The 20,348-nt window shown below is 40.7% G+C and overlaps 1 protein-coding gene across 2 annotated transcripts in view; it reads right to left on the bottom strand.

Moving 5' to 3' along the window:
• SPECC1L (sperm antigen with calponin homology and coiled-coil domains 1 like) overlaps positions 1–20,348 on the bottom strand; it is a 121,247-nt gene that overhangs the window by 41,768 nt on the left and 59,131 nt on the right. For both annotated transcript variants that reach the window (XM_090257387.1, XM_090257386.1), the window contains exons 9-12: positions 20,061–20,152; positions 15,475–15,565; positions 2,227–2,310; positions 287–443 (exon numbers count right to left, since the gene is read on the bottom strand). In XM_090257387.1, the coding sequence (XP_090113513.1) occupies positions 287–443; positions 2,227–2,310; positions 15,475–15,565; positions 20,061–20,152 (424 nt within the window). The remainder of the gene's footprint in view (positions 1–286; positions 444–2,226; positions 2,311–15,474; positions 15,566–20,060; positions 20,153–20,348) is intronic.

Below are 20,348 nucleotides of genomic sequence, written 5' to 3'. Positions count from 1 at the left end.
ACAATACTTACTTTTGTATTCAACCATTCTCTAATTTAAAAAACCAAAAACAGAAACAAAAACACCAGCTGCTTGGGGAAAGAAACTATCTCTTTAACTTTGTTTTACTTCTATACCATCTTACCCAATTCTGGGTATAGAAGAGGAGATCAAGAAATACTTAATAACACACAGATTTTTTTAAAAAAAATCAGTGTCTGAATGCATTACTTTATAACTTAATCATTTATTCTTAAAAGGCCAGGAAAGAGACGCATGTAATGCATCAATATTAACTGTTTTCTACCTTATCCGGCTTCGCGTGGTGGGGGTCACGGACGCTGTGGGAGAGGAGGAGAGGGAGAGCTGTGGTGACGTGGTGCCCATAGCCATAAGAGAGGCTGGTGACGCTCCATCGGGTGCAGAGATGTCTCGTTTCATCTCTTCACTACTTCGTCGAGACACTGAAAGTAATCATTGTGCATTTTATAGCAAAAATGTTTTAAACTGAGTTCTTTAGACATTTTTTCAATAGTTCCCAAAAAAGAGCAGAAATTACTATACAAGAGAAAATAAATTTTCTTTAAGTTAAAATAATTTATTTTTTTTCTTAAAAAGTTATAAAAATGATGCAGTAGTGGAAATATGCACTAAACCTCATATCCCCCGACAGTAAGCAGTGTGTCTTACCCATCCCTGTAACACTCACAGTTCCTATGTAACATACAGTAAGTACTCTGCAAACATTAATTTAATCACAAAAACAACTAAAAACCAAAGGCAGTACTTGACAACTATTTATTCTCCACTAAAATCAACATGACGCTTCTGAATTTAGCCAAAAACACTGTTAAAGGGACCCAAAAGAGATACGCGTACACTTAATTCTGGGTCAGGCTATGTTTTTGAAAACATAAATTATAAATCAATGAGACAGAAAACCAAAAGATGTCAAGTCAGCTACTGAGAAATAAAAGCAATCAGAAAAGTCCTACTTTGAAAGTCTGGCATAGTAAGACATAGTATCTCGTTAGAATTATAGAAAGCTCAAACTGTTGTGTGGAAGCAATCCCTTTGGCTATTGATAACAGAGCCACAATAAAAGCAGCTTTCTAGCAAGGATGTGCTGAGTACAAGCAGGTGCTCCCAACGCTGGGCTGAGCACAGTGAGAAATGAGCTATGAGACAAAGTTCCTGACCTCAGACAAATTCTCTCTTTCCTCAGAAGACACTGGATACGAGGGAGCCATTAACTGTATCACCTCTGGGCTGGTTGTAATGCAATCAATGTTATACAACAATAATTTCCCCTCGATTAGTGAAACTGCCTCCCTTTTATTGGTTAAATTTTTCCTGATGATTTTAGGTAACCACAAGCAGACTACAGGATCTTATTAGAATAAAAATGCACTTACATATTCTGACATAATTTTATCATTATTATTTGGTATCTTTTAGTGGTATGCTATGAAACTGAATGAGAACACTTTTCATAGTTTTATATAAAACAGAAAAAACAGACTGAGAAAGAATAGGAAGAACTCTGTTACAGGAAATGACTTTGGAACCTGGTGTTTGGGGTGATCATTTTGGTTGGACTCCCCACTGATTTAAAGACCGAGCTATGAAATATAAAAACTGCTTATCTTAAGTCCACGTACAAGTGGGACGTTAACTGTAGGAGGCAGAATTACAGGACTTTCTCCTTTCATAGTCCAATTTATATTAGGTGAGCTACTAAAAGTTAAGAAAAGGCCACAAAAAGAAAATAATGTGAAGAAGTGATGAACTGAAGTTAACTCTAGGAGAGAAACCGAGTAAGCCCGTCAAATTCATCATTACAGAATGGCTTTATAGCAGTGGAAAAAATCTGGCTTCCGGAGAACTTTGGACGTGCTCTGAAATGACTTCACAGCAGGCACAACACACCCTGGGGTAAATACTCCAACCTTTCCCAACTGCATCCACTTGGGACGAGGCTATGTTGTCAGCACCCCTCTCACCCACCCGAGGCACGTAACGCATACTTTTTAAATAAACAGAACTACTTAGTTTTTGTTTTTTTAAATCAGGGCCATATGATTTCTATGGAACCTGGAAGATACAATATGGCAAATTCAGGTGAAAAATAACTCAAGAACTAAAGAGGCACGTAAAGTCAACTAAGTCTAAAGAGAAAGTATTCAATATCATTACTAAATGGCTGGAAGAGTCTTTTTAAAAGAAATTTTGAATACAAGTCATTACCTGAGATGGTCTTGGCACTTTCCATGGCAGGTACTCTTGGCAGAGAAGCAGGTCGGCTGGTGGAAGATGTTCTTAATAGATGCTCTGCACAAAGTGGAAAAGGTCATGATAAGGAAATCTGACACTGAACACTGAAGTAACAAAGGTAGCAAGAAGGTGAGTTTTACTCCTCTCACTCTTGAGGCTTCTCCTCCTCTTCTTTTTTATAAACATTACTCACTGTTCATATTTCATTTATTTACTTATTTTTAGAGAGGGGGAAGGGAGGGAGAAAGAGAGGGAGAGAAACATCAATGTGTGGTTGCCTCTCACGCACCCCCAACTAGGGACCCAGCCTACAATCAACCCAGGCAAGCACCCTGAACGGGAATCGAACCAGAGACTCCCCGGTTTGCAGGCCAGCACTCAACCCACTGAGCCACACCAGCCAGGGCAAGGCTCCTCTTCTCTCCCAATCAAGGGCACTTCAACAATTCCCCGAAGAGTCTACTTATACAAAACAACTTCCATAGACAGGGACCACAGGAAAAATTTTGTTCAATGTATTATTTCTAGGGATGAAACATTTGACACAGATAAAAACGCTTCTAAATCACCAACTGCTACTTACCTCTTTGATGCAATTCAAACAAAACTCACAGATCCCCTATTGTATCTAGGTCTAAAAAGTACACACTAAATAAAAGCCTGGCTCTTGTACCTACATAGTTAGTGGGGAAGCCATACATACATATATATAAAAAACAGACAAGTCAGGATGGAATTAATCAGAATACTAGAATGATAAAGTGATATCAAACCACAGAGAAAGAAGCCATGCACACTTTGATTTCAGGAAGCAGGGAAAGCCTCAACAGCATACTGTAATGACATTAAGATGGACTTTACTAATAAAGACTAATAAAGGTGGGAAACAGCATTTCAGCCAGACAATACCCAGAGTAAAGGTACATGGACATTCAAGTTAAAGAATAATGAAATCCTAGCGTGACTAAAACATGGGGCACATGGAAAACAGAAAAGAGGTTTTAAAGGGTGGATGAGGCTGACTGATGAGAACCTTCATTACCTGGTATGTAGACTTTAGTCTTAGGGCAACTTTCAGGGAAGGACACAATCAGATACAGCGTCAACCATCTGTGTGTTTGCAGCCTCACCTTGTAATACTCCTCCCTTGCTTTCTATACACAAGCTGCCTACGGAATTTCCTGAGTCCCTTGAACACTGGCACAAGCTGTTTCCACATCTCTTGTATTCCTGCACTCCTTCTGACTGCCTTTATCATCCTGCAGGTCTAGTTTCCACACTGCCTCCTCAGGACTGCTGGCCATAGTGGGGGCTCCCAAACACAGACCAGCACACTTCGTACCTGAGGCTACAAGCCTGACATGTGGCTTGTCAGGCCAGGCTGGCAAGCACGAGGGCAGACTAGACGTGCTCTGCCTGGTCGGAGTGTATTAGGGATGTGTGATTAGGATGAGGAGAAACACCACCTCTTCTATTTAATGAAGACTATTAGTTTCATTGACCAAGAAAGTCTCTACAGCAAACATTTTTTTAAAAGTGAAAAGGCAAGATTTACCATCTGTCAAACAGGTTTATTCAACACCTCTATTTAAGAATTGACCATTTAAAATATACTTCCTCTCATAACATCATGATACCAAAAATAACGGCATATGACATTATCTTTCAATTTAAAATTTATTTTCTAAGCAAATGAAGAACACTTGGTTGTAATTACAAACTACCAGGAGCAGAAAAGGGTAGGGAGGATGAACTTACTTTCCTAGTGAAGACAGGATTTATATAACCTAGAGTCATTACCTCTTTCTTGCTGAGAACAAACATCACCTCTGTGCAAAAAGCCTACAAAGCAAGCATCACCCAGAACTCTGAGCCCTGTCGCAGCCGGCGTTCATCCTCACCGGAAGAGCAGTTTATGCAGAGACTGACAGAACGAAGTTGGTAGTGCTCGGAAATAGTAGGAAACGGATATCACATTTTCACTTTAATTACATTTTCCATTTTACAATTATGATACCGGGCATTTCCCTAAAATCTTAATCTCCCAAAGAACACAGCAAATGAAAGTGAAAGCAAAAGGCTATAAAGGCAAATGAACCAAAACTAGTGTGTTAGCTAAGACAGACCTCGTCATGCTCTAAGTGGAAAGGGTTCCTAAGCTGCCTTACTTCTTCCTCTTTCACATGGCACACTCTAGGCACACAACCGAAACGAAGCTCATGGAGCAAACTGCTGATTCATTCGCCCAAACCAGGTTAAGACTTTCTTACTGCATGTCTAAGGATCCAAGCCTGTCTCAACTTGGCAGACACTTCCTGAAAATATACAAAACAGTACATATCTCATGGCCCTCCTTTAAACAGTCCCCAAAAGTTATTCTTTTCAAAATTATTTGTGGTAACTTTCAACTGGCACAACACAGTCTGCTACCATTTCATGAAGCATTTTCACCGGGAATCAAACAAGCACTCAGAGGCACTTGTTACAGGAAGAATACGTGTCCATCTACTACTGTAGTAAGCCAGCTGGATTCCATCTTCATGTCAAACTGTCAGTTAATCCCTCTTTAGGAAATAAGATTAGTGCAGTGTGGCACACAGAAGAGATTATATTTTACAGTAATAGAGTCTACTGCCATATGGAGCTATTCTTGTCTTTAATCATTTATTAAACAAAACTCATTTGGGTACCCACTACTTGCCAGGCACTGCGCTTGGTGCAAAGGTCAGAGAAAGGAAGATAAGAGGCAAGAAACTTGCCCTCATGGAACTCGGAGTCTAGAGCAGAAGCCAGATATTTAAAGAATCATTGCAAGTGAAGAATGTTAGGACAGAACAAATACAAGGGGCTCTGGGAACGTAGCAGGGGATGTGACCTGCTCTTCAGAGATCTGGAAAGGCCTCTGCAGGAAATGACTTCTTAGTTAAAACTATTAGGATAATTAATAGCTTTTATACAGGCAAAGGAGAGCTTGGAGAGGATTATTCGGTATACACCGAAAGAAATCTCAGGGTGTGGGGAAAAGAGGAGTAGGTGAGGCTGCAAGGAGGCTGGGAGGACCAGACCAGGCAAGGGCAAAGCATGCAGGTGAGCAGGCCAAATCAAGCATCTTTCTGGCAGCAGCAGATTGGAGGAGGAACAGGTAAGACTGTACAGAGGTGAGAGAAAAATGGTTTGAACTTGAGTGGTACAAAGAGACAGGGAGAGAAGGTTCAGGGCTCTTCAAATAGGTAGAATCAACAGACTTGCTGATCTACTAGCTATGGAAGTGAGAAAGAAGGGGGTTCCACATATGGAGGAAAGAAAGGGGAAAAAGAGCCCTGGCTGCTGTGGCTCAGTGGAATCAGTGCTGGCCCGCAAACCGAAAGGTCGCTGGTTTGATTCCCAGTCAGGTCGCATGCCTGGGTTGTGGGCCAGGTCCCCAGTTGGGGCACATGTGAGAGACAACCGGTTGATGTACCTCACACACACACTGATGTTTCTCTCCCTCTCTTTCTCCCTCCATTCCCCTCTCTCTAAAAATAAGTGTATTTTTAAAAGGGCGGGAGTGGGGGGGGGGAGAGTATTATGAGAGGAAAAGAGATGATAGAACACATTGAATTTGAGAACCACATAAGCTACCCAGGGAAAGATGAGGAACAGGCAGTTAGCGTGAAGTACAGAAAAGTCAGAATGAATACAGAGTTTTGGAAATTATTGGCATATAGCTGATGGCGTGATAATGAACTTGGTGACAATGAGTTTATGGTAACCTTGGTCAGAGCAATTTCAGACACTGGTGGGGACAAGTAAGGTAAGAACGTATTGAGGAGTGAGTAGGAGAGAGGAAGGAGACAAACTGCAAGGAAAAGAGAGAAAGTATAGTAGCTAGAGGAGGCAGTGAGGGGGGAGGGTTTTTTTCTTAACACAGGAGAGACATAAGCACTTTAAAATGACAGTGGAAGGGAGCCAGTAGAGGGTAAAGTTGAAGATAGAGGAGGGGATCAGGAGGCTAATCGTCGTCGGCAGCCGTCCGTCTCGAGAGACGATGGTGTAGCTTCCCAAGAGTCTATCTGCACCGCCGAGAATGGCTGTGCAGTCTGACTCGGGAGTGACACGGTATCTGTCTCCTCCCGTGTTGAAGCTACAGAGCCTGGGCAGGGTGATATGGAGGGTCTGCTGTTGCCCATGCAGCAGACCCCCCCTCTCTTCGCAGCTGAAGGGTCCAAGGGAAAGACGGAGTCAATACAGCTTGGCTTCAGGTGCGCCGCAGGAGTTGCCGGTGTTGACTACAACGTCAAACCGCCTTAGGGACTCCGGCTCCGGATTTTCTGTCGGGGTTTACTCCCTTAGCCTTTCCCCTGAAGAGGTATGCCGCAAGGCAGCGGAGGTTTTTTGGAGTCAGAGTTTTCCTTCTCTGAGGAGGCTAATAGCATCTATGAAAGCCCAAGGGGATGAGATCCAAAGCTAAGATAAAAGGCTAAACCTACACAGAGACACTCTGTGCACTTCCACAGACTGGTAGCAGTAACATGAGCATACCAGGTCTGCTACTTAATTCTCTCTTATTTTAGAAATCACAGAAACAAAGAGGCACAGACAGTTGTCCCTTTATTGTTTCCCTAATCATATTTACAGGCAAAAAAAAAGTGGGTTTAAAAAAGCACTCAACTTCTGTTCACAGAGGAGTAGTTTCAAATGGACCAATTTTCATGCTGAAAACAACTATAACATCTGGAAAAAAATATGAAAACCAACTAAAGACACTAAATAATCAAAACAAGAAAAAGGTGAAAGATTTGTTCGATCTGAAGAGAAACCAGAGTATGCAAAAGGAAAAAGGACTCATGGACATGGACAACAGGATTGCTGGGGGTAGGGAGCGTATAAAGGGACTAAATGGAGTGCTTATGGATCTCGGAGGTCACTGAAAGATTAAGGTAGAGTTTATATACAGAATTTGTAACTCTTTTCTGGTATTTCCCCTACCCCTCTCTTTCCAGCAGTTTTGGTTGTCTCCAGATACGCCCTCTGCTTCTTTAAGGCAGTAAAGCTGTGGGTTTTCCACCAGATTGTTAGCTGCCCTACATGGCCTTGGCTGGGGCCTGTACTCATGCCTACAGCCATAAAACTGGGAAACTTACCCAGTGCTATTTCCTTCTTCCGAGTGTATACTCCTTTTATTTTCTTCCTGCTTTGGTTTCTTTTTAGTTTTTTGATATGTACATTTTAAAATTTCTTTTCTTTAATCTTTATTGTATTTTTAAAAAGATTTTATTTATTTTTAGAGAGAGGGGAAAGGAGGGAGAGAAACATCAGTGTGTGATTGCCTCTCACACGTCCCCCACTGGGGACCTGGCCTGCCCCCCAAGCATGTGCCTTGACTGGGAATCAAACCAGCAAACCTTTGGTTCACAGGCTGGCGCTCAATCCACTGAGCCACATCAGCCAGGGCAGCAGAAAAGAATTTCAATCTGTCGTCCTACACACATGTTCAGCTTTCAACAAAGAATTATAACATTTACAAAAACAAGGAAAAAATACATCCAGCTCACTCTATCAAGACACAAAGTAATCAATAAAACCACACTCAGATATGGTACAGATGTTGGAACTATCTGACAGGGAACTTAAAAACACTATGATTAATATGTTAAAAGCCTCTGATGAATATAGTAGACAACATGCAAGATCACCTAGGATTCCCTCACTCACAGTTTCCAACTCTCTGCTGAAATTAGACAAATAAGGCTGTGAGAACCATGGTTCTTAGCTGGGTGCAATTTTGCTCATGTTTTGAGGCATTTTTGGTTGTTACAACTGGGGAGATGGGGGTGCTACTGGCTGACATCCTAGAGTGTGTTCACTGTCCAGTGGGTAGAGGTCAGGGGTGCTGTTAAATATCCTACAATGCACTCAACAGAGTAAATTTTAGTGTATATAATTTTTTTAATCAACCAGAATTTGGGGAAAGGAAACAGAATGCAGACTGTGACAAAAGTAATATAACTATATTATAAATAACCACATTGAGCTGACCTAAGTAACTTTGCAAAGAAAAAGTGTTTTGACTGGATACGCTAAGGTTAAACACAAAAAGAACTGTACACAAATGTTGTTCTCTGAAAAATTTGTTTCTCACAGGGGTATAGTTTAACGATTTTGAAATAAGCAAATATAATGTAGATCATGAGAGCCAGGTTTCTCACTGTCAAGAGAAAGAAGTTATCAATAAGGAAAAGAAAAATACTAGAATGCACTCTTTAGTGCTGGCTTAGACCCAGAGGCATTAGTATATATAAACTCATGGTTTTTGATAAACAGATATAGAAATAATAGTTTTATGTGTGTATGCATGGATTGATGATACATACAAAAAATTTTCCTAACTCTATCCAGAAAGGGACTGGAGGCATTGAAACCTCAGTAGAAGTAAGTACATTTAGCACACTATTCTCTAATAAAAACAAACAGGGCTCCTCGGAGTAGCTGATTCCAGAGCTAGTGCAGGAAAAAACCAAGTCTGGATCATCCTGTAGTGCCCAAAAATAAGAGAATGTTTTTGGGGGGCTGGAGGGGAATGGTGCATCAGTAGAGCAAGGAATCAGTGAAAAAGCGCTCCCAATGGCCAAATGTGGAATAACCTGAGCAACAAAATAACAATAGATTATAACCCAAAGAATAAAAGAAATATTCGTAAGTCTATACTAATACAAATAAATGCTATAAATATAACAATAAGTATAATAACGTATGTAATTCATTACAAAAAGAACGAGGAAATAGAAAACCACCACTAGAACACCACAGTAGTAACTGCTGTAGGAAAAATGCACAGATGCTAAAATTAGTGGAAGTTTAAGCAGGAATAGAATATTTATTAATTACTAGCAGACTTACCACCTTAATCAAATGATCAAGGTCAATATCACCAATATCACCAATGTGCCTCCTGATATGATACACTTAGACGGGCATACCACTTTTGTGGTATCCTTCCCAATAATACATAACCTCAACCTAATCAGGATTTAAAAAAATCAGAAAAACCCATACTGGCAGATATTCTAAAAAATAACTGAACAGTACTCTCTAAAAGTGTCCAGATCTGCCCTGACCAAGTGGCTCAGTTGGTTGGAGCATTATCCCATACACCAAAAGTTTGAGGGCTTGATTCCTGGTCAGGGCACATACCTAGATTGTGCGTTCGATCCCCAGTCTGGGAACATATAGGAGGCAGCCAATCGATGTTGCTCTCTCACATCAATGTTTCTCTTTCTCAAAAATAAAAAACAACAAGAACAAAAATCAATAAATATATCCTCAGGTGAGGATTTAAAAAAAAATCTCAAGATCGCAAATGATAGGAAAAGAGTGATAAACTGTTGCAGACTGGTAGAGGCTTAAGGAGATAAGACAATGAAATGCAAAGTGGGGTCCTGGACTTGACCCTGGAATAGAAAATGAACATCAGTGAAAAAAATTGGTGAGATCCAAATAAAGTCTGTAGTTTAGATTAACATTTCAATGATACTGATTTCTTATTTTTCATCATTATTCTATAGTTATGTAGGATGTTCACATAAAGGAACTTGGGTGAAGGTTGTAAAAGAACTTTAATATTTTTGCAACTCTCTGTAAATTTAAACTTATCTCTTTTGTATTTAAAGAAGAGAGAAAACCTTAAATACTGCATAATAAGTGTACTGTTACAACTTATCTTGAAAAGTATTTTAAAAAGGATAGATTAGAAGGATGAATATGTGACAGAGAGAATATAGGAGTACACCTGAAACCTATATAATTTTATTAACCCATGTCACCCCAACAAATTCAATTAAAAATTTTTTAAAAAGAGAGAATATAGGAAAATGCTGCAGGATATAGGTAGTGAGATGTGGATATTCACTATACAATTTTTCCTGTATGCTTGTAAATTTGCATCATATTTTGGAAAAAATGTGAGCCTAGTTACTTTGGTTTATCAAGAACCACAAAGAAGAGAAGGAAAATGAGGTGGGAGGGTGTAGAAGTGAATAGATACCCATTAGACTACAAATACAGGAGGACGGGATTTCTACCTGAATTTCTCCTAGCAATTTTCCCATCAGGGCTAGATCTAGGGCTGAGCCAGAATCTGATTTAGATCTACCCTTTGGAGAACGAAAAGTGATGTGTATCTTTTTAAATAGAAGGTTCTTTTTCTTTATTTTAACTTAAAAGTAAAGAGAACACTTTTAACAAAGGTCTGGTTTTCTAATAAAATCTCCTAACTTTGTGTCACATTTATTATATGTACCCTTACCATCAATTTATTTTTTCAAAATACTGAATTTAAAAAAAATTTTGTTTCTCTAGACATCAAGTAATACAATTTGGACAGATAACAGTTCTTTACAGAACATGACTACAATTAGATTAATCAATCTTCTCAGATATCTATATGTCTGAGCTGGTGGCAACACATGGCATTCACAAGGTCACGCTGATACTGGGCAACCTCAGGCTCTCCAATCATCTGAACCATCAGTTAGTTCTTCACTTCACACTCTGGACCTTTAAAGATCACAGCGAAAATGGGGACAGTAAAGACCTTTTCAACTACTTGTATCCATGTACCTGGTAGCAGATCTATCCTTTTCTCCTTTGGCCACAAACGCTAATGCACATCTGTCTCTAAAGACTCACTGAGGCAGTACCAGTCTTGACCCAGCCATTTAACTCAACTGCTGACATTAATAACAAAAGAGCATTTGATTAGTTCCTTTATAATAAGATTTCACTGGTCTGAAACATTCTCTTGCAACTGATAGACAAGCATGATAATAAAATAAAACAAACAAACAAACAAAAAAACGCACCTATTATACTAAACTGGAAAAAAAAATAAAACAAAATATTATCTAATTTAAGTGTAGTAGAACAAGAGGCAGCACCTTTTTAAATTTCAGTAATGAAGCCACCAAAACTTTCAAAATGAAAATTTTTAATTCATGCCAAGATAAAAGAGATAATCAAGGAAGAAAAAAGGCATTTCAAGACAGAGTTCGGAAATTCTACTCTTATCATGGTTTGCATAACCACGGTGGTTTTTATGACCAAGAATCATTTGGTTGGTCCCAGTTTTATAAGTGGTTTCTTTCTCCAGTGACTGTGTAAGATAAGATCACGCTATCAACAAACTCTCAGATACAAATTCATCTAAGTGTGTTTCCCTCTGTCTCCTGTATTTGCATTGCTTCCACTAAACCCCATTAAGGCACGATAGCAGACTGCAGTGGAGAATTAGACCGGCATTAACACAGACTGCCCGCACACACTCCATGCCCAATGGCATTATCATTTGATACGTTACCAGATAATAAAATGAGGAAAGCCAAAAAGAGATTTGATTTAGCATATCCCAGAGACAACACATTTAGTCTCTGTCTTCAATAACCTTGGCTCACAGACCTTCCACACCCCATTCTCTACCCACAAACACCAAGGCAAAAGGAAAAATGAGACAATAATCCTTGCCTAATTTCCCAAATTTGTTCTTTCCTGAAAAGTAACTTGGGCTCCTTATGAAAATAAAGTTTCCAAACTCCCTTTCCTGGAGAGCGCATGTCAAAAGATCTGAAATAAGGCCCAGGGTTCGATATTTTACCTAGTGACTCAGTAAGTCTCATCAATAGGTAAGTTTGAGAAACACTGCTGGGGCTGGCTTTCCCTGGGAAACTTTGACCTGCTGTGAGCCAATTAAGATGAGTCTGGAGGGCAGCAGTCAAAAGGGGAGAGGGCCCCCGAGGGCTGGCTTCCGGAGGTTTGGAAAGGCCTCGAGTCATTTCTCACTGGAGTGTCCCTGCCCCCCTCCAGGGGCAATGGGGGCCTGGGGACTCAGTATTCTTTGGTGTCCCAGGATCACCTCAGTGCTCTCCAGATAGGGGCCTCGCCCACAGGGTTGTCACTGGCCCAAGGTTATACATTCTCAAAGGCGGTGGCGTCCTGGTTCCTGTGACTGAAGACCGAAAGGCTGACATTATTGACAGAACTGGGGCACACGTAATAGGCAGGGGAGTGGGAGTGCTCCTGGACCTTTGGCTTCCATCTTTGCTCTCAATGCATGCAGCTCTTTTAAGATGCTCAAAACATAATGTGTATGATGCTTTCTCACAGCCACTAGTTGGCAGCTAAGCAAAACCCTGCAGACCTTGGTTGCTTTGCAATGAGCTAAAATCTTTTAATAGTGGACAATTAAGAGCCATCATTCTCAGCCACACGTGCTACTAAGAAAACGTTCACAAACAGTAATAAAATATAACAGTGAGTATTTACTATGGGCTAAAATCTGTGCTCAATATTTTATATGCTTTAACTCTATTTCATTCACTAATCTCCTAATTTTTTATTAAGAGCCCCAAACTACTATAGGTGCTCAGGATGCTGTGACCTTGTGAACCTTACAACCTAGGGGAATGGAAGAAAACCAATAAAAGCTACAGACAAATCAACTATAGAGTATGTTACAAGGGATAAGTGGTAACGTTAAAAAAGAGATCCGAGAAAGGTGCATGGAGAACAGAGTGGATTACAATTATAAATACGACGCTGAGGACCTCACGTAGGTGAAATGTGAACGAAGCCTTGCAGGAGTAAGCCCTCCTCCTGGACAAGAGTTCCAGCAGAGGAAAAGCCAGCATAGGGTTGCTAAGTCAGGAGTGTGCCTGAGTGCCCCAGGACAGCAAGGGAGCCCCTGTGGCTGGGCAGAGTGACCAAGAAAGAAAGGTGATATGGCCAGAGAGGCAGCTTGAAGCCAGGCTAGGAGGGTCTGGAAGTCACTAAGAGAACTCTAGTTCTTCTGAAAGAAATGGGAGCCAGGGCAGGGTTCTGAGTAAAGTGACATGTTTCCAGTTATATTTTTCAAGATCATACTGGCTGTAGCTGAAGAACAGACTGGGAGAGGGATCAGAAAATCTTTTGCCAGAATCCGAGTGAGAGATGGCGGTAGCTCTGACCGAGAAGGTGGTAGTGGAGGAAGGAGCACTGCTCTGATTCCAGCTGTATTTTGAAAGTAGAGCCCAGGGAGTTTCCTAAAGAACTAATCAGATCCCAGATACGGACTCTAAGACATGACCCTAAAGGGAACTAGGAATGATTCCAAAGTTTCTGAAAAACAAAATTGCCAATAACTGAGGTAGAGAAGGCAGATTACAGGTTGAACAAGTTTGAAAAATGAAGATTTATTCTGGACAACCTCAGTCTGAGTATATTCAACATCAAAATGGTGATGTCAAATAAACAAATGGATATATGAATCGGGAGTCCAGAGGAAAGGAACAGGCTGGAGACAGAAATTTGGCAGTTCTCAGAATAAAAACAGTAGTTAAAAGTAGAAGCACACAGGATACAACAACAGAGTGAAGACAGGCTTAGGGACTGAGCCCCGGGGCATACCAACGCTTACTGGTCGGAGAGGATGAAGGAGCACAGAAGATGGAAGAGCAGCCAAGGAGAAAAGGAAAGGTGCAAGTCTGGTGCCATGAAAACAAAAACGAACATCCTGGAAAAGGGAGTTCGGCAGAGTCAAATGCTGCTGACAGTTCACAGCAGATTAGGACTGAGAGCTGACTGGGTTACTGACACAGTATGATTGGCAACCCTGATAAAAACAGCTTGATGGAATGGTCAAGGGCAAAAGCCTGACTGCAGGGTTGAAGAAAGCATGGGAAGGGAGGGACTTAAGAATCCCATGAGCTGGGTATTTGTGATTATTCCTGATTTACAGACAAGTAAACAGCATCAAACAGGTCAATAGGCAGAACATGTGAGGCTAATGATCTATGCACCACACACATACATAATCCTTGATGGATCCATCTGGAAGGTGAAGGCGGGAACAGGATTAAGATATAAAGAGAGATTTTTTTAAAAAAGATTTTATTTACTTATTTTTAGAGAGAAGGGAAAGGAGAGAGAGAAACATCAATCAGCTAGCTCTTGCATACCCCCACTGGGGACCTGGCTGGCAACCCAGGCATGAGGCCTGACTGGGAATCAAACCAGCAACCATTTGGTTCACAGGCCATCGCTCAATCCACTGAGCCACACCAGACAGGGCTAAAGAGAAACTTTAAACCTTCTACTACTGGTTCCAGCAGCAAGAGGACCTTCTATAGGGAGAAAAGACATCAGGTCATAGTAGACGAAAGAACCAGAAGCCAAGTAACACGGGTAGAAAGCAAGTCTTTGGGCAGGGAAAGCAGCAGCAGTACCATCTTCCATTGTCACATAAATGTATGCACAACCAGCTTATCTGAACACTCAGGACTGGCCAGTATAGGACCAGTTCCATTGCCAGACTGAACTCTTCCTACACTGGTGGTACATGCAGCCTGTGGAGCCCATGGAGCTGGTCCTCTAGGTTCTTTAATGCAAGTACTCTCACAAGTCCGCTTATTTCCTCCCCACACCTGTCAAAACCTTGTAGTCTTACCCGCAAAGCCTAACGCCTAACTTCTACAATGGAGAGAAGCACAAACACACACATGGAGGTGACTGGCCTGCGTCGGCTAAGAGAGGCCCTTGGCTCCTGAGTGACGTGCACGCCTGCTGAGCATCTCCACACCCAACCAAGATGAAGAGCTGCTTTTGTTCACAGCACCACGCCGGTGCCACAAACCATTTCCCAGCATGGTAAGAGAAGGAGCCCTGACCTCAGAAGGGAAGAGACTTGGGTGCTGGTGCTGCCTCTACCATAAGAGCTGTGTGAAAATGGGCAGGCCCCTTCACAAGTGCAGAAAACAACCACTGGACTTCATCTTCCAGAGTCTCAGTTTTTCTTATGAACAACAATAGACAGCACAGAGATTTAAAAGATGGACTTTGGAGTCAGGCTGCCCAGGTCTACTGTTTAGGAACTATGTTAACCTACATTAAGATACCTTATGAAGCCTCATTTTTAGTATCTGTAAAATGGGGATTAACAATCCATTCAGCATAGAAAACTATGAAAACACAGTGCCTAGCAATGGCAATTCTCTATTACCTATCATAATGCAACGGGAGAGTTGTCTTCCAAGATGCACTTATTAATAACTAACCTCCACATTTGTAATAGACATATTATTAGTAAACTTCTGATAAAGATGTATACCAGACTGGTTTAAATGTCAAGAACAAAGAAAACAATTTAGTTAACAAAAAAGGTCAGAATTTAAAAATTAATAAAAGTAAAATATTGAAACATATGGGATCATGTACCTTGAACAGGGATTTCCCCATAGTTTGGTCTCTTATCTGACAGGGCTGTCAGGGGTTTGGATGTAGAAATTGGTCCACTTATGGAATGTCTCTGAAATCATAAGATAAACAGTATCAAATTAGGTTGAATTTAGAGCTGGGACTCACAAAGAAAGTTGCAGAGAGTAAATATTTAATTATGAACTTGCATAATCCCTTCCAAATTGCCATAAGGCTGAAACTAATTCGCATTCATCTTTGTTCCCTTTTTCTCTCTTCTGCTCTCTCTGGCATATAATGTGGTCAATGTACCACTTTAAAACAGAAAGATCCCATGTGTCATTTATTCAGTGTTCCTCCAAGACAACATCTTGTAAATCTATAGTATAATATCACAAGCAAGATATTGATATAGACAGACAAAATGTTTTCACCACCACAAGGATTCTTCCTATGGCCCTTTGACTGTTACACCTTCCCTCCCCCATCCCTGGACACACATCGCTGACCCCTGCCAACAGTGGTATTCTGATGGTATTCTGAATATAATTTCATTCTTTTGTTTAAAGAGGATTATTAAATATCACATACCAATTAGAGAAATAGATGTGCTCTTATTGCACTTTTATTGGCTATTCAATTCATGCCCTGGTTCCAAACAGGTCTCAATTTTATCTTCTACTCTCTAATTCTTCTACTGCAGCTGCCCCAATACAGCCCTCCATTGCTTTGTCAACAGCTTCCTCAGTCCAGTCTCACACATACCGCCCTCCGCCATCAGCCAGAAGTATGCACCAAATACTTAAAACCTCTCATTTCTTCCACGTCATCACCTGCCTCCTCTACATAACACTGAAAAACCACCAAACTGCTTATTTCCACACACCATGTTTACCATCTGTGTGCTTTTTCTCAGGCTTATTTCCTCATCTTTTCCCCAGCTCTTTTTTATCTAGCTACCATCTAACTATACATTTCACATTCCCAGCAGAAATATGCAAGAAATGTGGCTTCTCCACATCCTTACCAACACCTGATGTTGTCTTTTCATTTTAGCCATCATATAGGGTAAGGACCTCAATGTGGATCAAACTTTCACTTCCCCAATGACTCCTGATGCTGAGAATATTATATGTGTTTCTTGGCCATTTTCATATCTTCCCTTGGGAAGGGACTTTTCATATATTTTGTTTATTATTTACTAGGTTAGGTTGTCTTCAACCAAAAAGACAAACAAGTCTTCTTTAAATACAAGGCTTTTGATGGATAACTGCAGTATGAATATATTCTTCCCAGTCTATAACCTACCTTTTTGTTTTTTCAATGTCTTTCAGAAAAGTTTTAAATTTTGATGCCAAATTTATTCATTTTTGTATGCTTCATTCTTTTTTGTATTCTACGTAAGAAATCACTGCCTTCTTGAAAATCATGAAGATTTTTTTCTAATGTTTTTATCTAGACGTTTTGTAGTTTTAGCTACTACATTTAGGACTACAGTCAATTCCAATTTTTCTAAAAGCCATGGGGTAAGGGTTATAGTTACTTTTTTTCCCGTATGGATATCTAGTTGTTCCAGAATCCTTTGTTGGAAAGGCTAGCCCTCTCTCATTAAATTACCTTGGCTCCTCTGTTGAAAATTAAGTGACCTATTTATGGATTTCTACCTAGTCTACTGATCAAATATCTACATTTGAACTTATATCGGTACTACACTATCTTAATTCCCCTAAAATCAGGTAGTGTAAGCCCTCCAAATTTGTTTCTCTCCCCTGCTACCGATGCTTTAAATATTCACGGTCCTTTGAATTTCCATATAAATTTAAAATTATATTATTTCCTGCAAAGAGCATACTGAGATTGTAACTGGGATTGTGTGAATTTGCAGATTAATGTGAGGGAGAACTGTAAGATATGAACAATAGTGAGTCTTCCAATCCATGAATATAATGTATCTTTCCATTTAATACTTCACTTATTTCTCTCAGCAATATTTTTGTTTTCATCACACAGGTCTTATGCATTATTTTAATAAAGTTATTGCTAAGTATTTCAAATTCCAATTGTTCACTGGAGTGACTAGATCTAACAGGAAGCAAAAGGAGTACTCAAGACAGAAGCTAATCTCTTTATAACCTTACCTTGTAAGTGACATCCCATCACTTCTGCCACATTCCACTCATCAGAAGTAAGTCATGGAGTACAGCCAATACCCCAGAGGAGCACACTGCATAGGGCATGACCACCAGGAGGTGCAGATCATGCAGAAGCATTTCAGAGGCCGCTCACAGTTCCTTACTGATCTCCTTGGTCCTTTTGAGGCTTATTTTTAAGTCATTCAGGGAAGGTCTAGAATAATGTTTACACCAGGGCTATTTATTTCCAGTTTACGATGTGGCCCTTGGGGGTTTCTAATAAATGTTCCAAGTATTCTAAGTGGTTTTTCCACAGTGGCTGGTGGGAACTCAAATAATTAAATTATCTACCCCATGTTAACTATGGTGAACTATGGAAAGCATGTGTCTGACAGTTTCCTGTTCTTTCCTGGGGAATTGTTCTTGCCCAGCCTTGTAGGGATTCACTCTACATGTGCTGACAGACATTCAGACAAAGACTCAAAGGGACACCTCTGCAGAGGGACCCCCTTTTCTGCACAGCTTCCCCCTCCCAGGTCCTCTGTCCACAAATTCTAGCACTCTCATTTTCTCCAGCACTGATCTGTGTGTCTCCTGAGATCCCACTGGTTTCTCCTTTCCTGCTCCATCTGGGCTCATCTTCCCTGCACCACCATCTGGAAATTGCCAACAGGAAAAGTAGAGGCCACAGAAGGATTTACTTTATTTCTTAAACTTATATTTATGGATCACAGTCTTATACTGCCTGTTGTACAAGGTCTGAATATAATTGCTTCCTATTTGTCCAGCTTTCTAGTTGCTTGTGGTGGCAGAATAATCAAGCCTGTAACTCCCTCATAGCCAGAAGTAGAATTCCTACCCAGGGAGTTCTGAAAAACTAACAGTTCCAATCTTAGGCCCTACTCCCCAGAGACTCTCACATACTGGGACAAGGCCTGGGAATCTATGTGTTTAAAAACTCTCCACATGATTTTTATGCACAATTGTTTGAGAAGAACTGTGCTAACTAATCAAGTACTTAAAAGTTACTGAATATGGCTTGTAGTTATCAGTGTTTTAAGCTTTTTCACCTCTCTACAAAGATTTACAGAGTGATGCCTTGTCCATTAAATCTTAACTAACACTCGGTTTATTATATTATGCACCTTTATTTTGCTTTTATTGATATGTTCAGGTCTTTAGAAGTTTAATTAATAGAGCATATAAAAAGCTCATTATAGATGAAATATGGAATGCCCTTTGCCTTCCTTTTAAATTTTGAGTATAACATTTTCTACATAAATGTAAATGCAAAGCCACTAACTTGCCACATTACAAATGCAGAAGGAGCACACTTTAACTCTAAACTTTACAAAGAAAAAAGTTAAAAAGTTTACTCACAAAGTACATGGCCAGTAGGAAAACCTCTACTTCAGCCACTTGTCCCAAAAGCGGCTCACTTGCAAGGACATAATGAGAGGGCCACTTGAGCATTACAGAGAACAATCATCTGCCCTGATTCTGGTTTGCATTTCCAGAGAGGCAAATAAGAGCGCCTTCTGAACCTTGTTTGTAATGGGTCAGCAATGCCCTTGTGCTAGACTGCTACAAAACAGCCACAACGAATCACAGTTCTTGAATTCATGCCTTGTGCAGATCCTCCCACCCTGAGTCTGGGAGGGCCTTAGGACTGCTTAGACCAAATGAATGGGACAGAAATAACATGGTCCAAAGTCCAAGCCTAGGTCTTCACAGGCTTTGCTCACTTTCAGTTTTCCTCTCTTGGAGCCTGAGACACACTGCTGTAAAGGAGCTGAGAGAAAATACCACGTGGAAAGAGTAGCCCAGCTGACCCTGCTGAGCCCAGACTCCAGCCCACTGTATCGCTGGGTACAGCTGCAAAAGTGAGCCCAGGCAAAGCCAACCAAGAACTGCCTAGTCAACCCACAGAAATGTGAAAAATAATAAAATTGCTGTTTTAAGCCACTAAGTTTTGAAGTTATTTGTTATGAAGTAGAGGCTGAGACATGCCAACTACATATCCAACCTAGAGAAGTATTTTAGTATAGCGGATAAAAGCATGGTCTCTGAAGCCACACAACCCAGGTTCAAATTCCAGCTCTCCCACTTCTTACTTGTATGACTCTGGCAACTTGCTTACCCTTCTGGGCCTCAATTTCTACATGTGAAAACTAGGGATGAAAACAGCACCTGATACCCAATAGAATTGTCATCAGGATTAAATGAGTTAACATTATAAAGCATCTGGAACAGTGTAGAACAGAGTAGTGTTCAATACCTGTTAGCTATCACTATTAGAGATTTCCAGAATGAAACATTGACATTTACATAATTTATTTTAATTACGGATATTTTAGGGGGAAAAATCCCAACATATTCCTCACATGGTAGTCATTAGCTTCACCCTCACCTGACGCAACTGTCAATGACTTTGAAGAGGACTACCTTTCAAATGCTGAGACTTCGGAGCCTTACCTGCATAGGGGAGACAGCCGCTGCAGGGGGCGTTTTCATAGGACTCGGACTCAGAGGTGTTCGAGGAATTGCAGCTGCAGCAGGGTTTGGTACTAGAAAAACAGCAAACAAACAAGTACATAATAAATGCACCATGGTATAGCACAAGCTTTCGTAACTGGTCTCCCCTTATGGGTTCATCAAATTAACCGATGCTCTCAGCTCGCCCGGAAACCGCCCAGACTGATGCTGACCTCTGCTGAACCTCAGCTGTGCCCACCAGCCAGTGCTTCTCCCGTCACCAGGGGA

Source organism: Furipterus horrens, unplaced genomic scaffold (genome assembly GCF_987537825.1).
Source record: "Furipterus horrens unplaced genomic scaffold, mFurHor1.1.pri manual_scaffold_11, whole genome shotgun sequence".
NCBI lineage: Eukaryota > Metazoa > Chordata > Mammalia > Chiroptera > Furipteridae > Furipterus > Furipterus horrens.
This window is presented reverse-complemented; position numbering and strand designations above follow the sequence as displayed.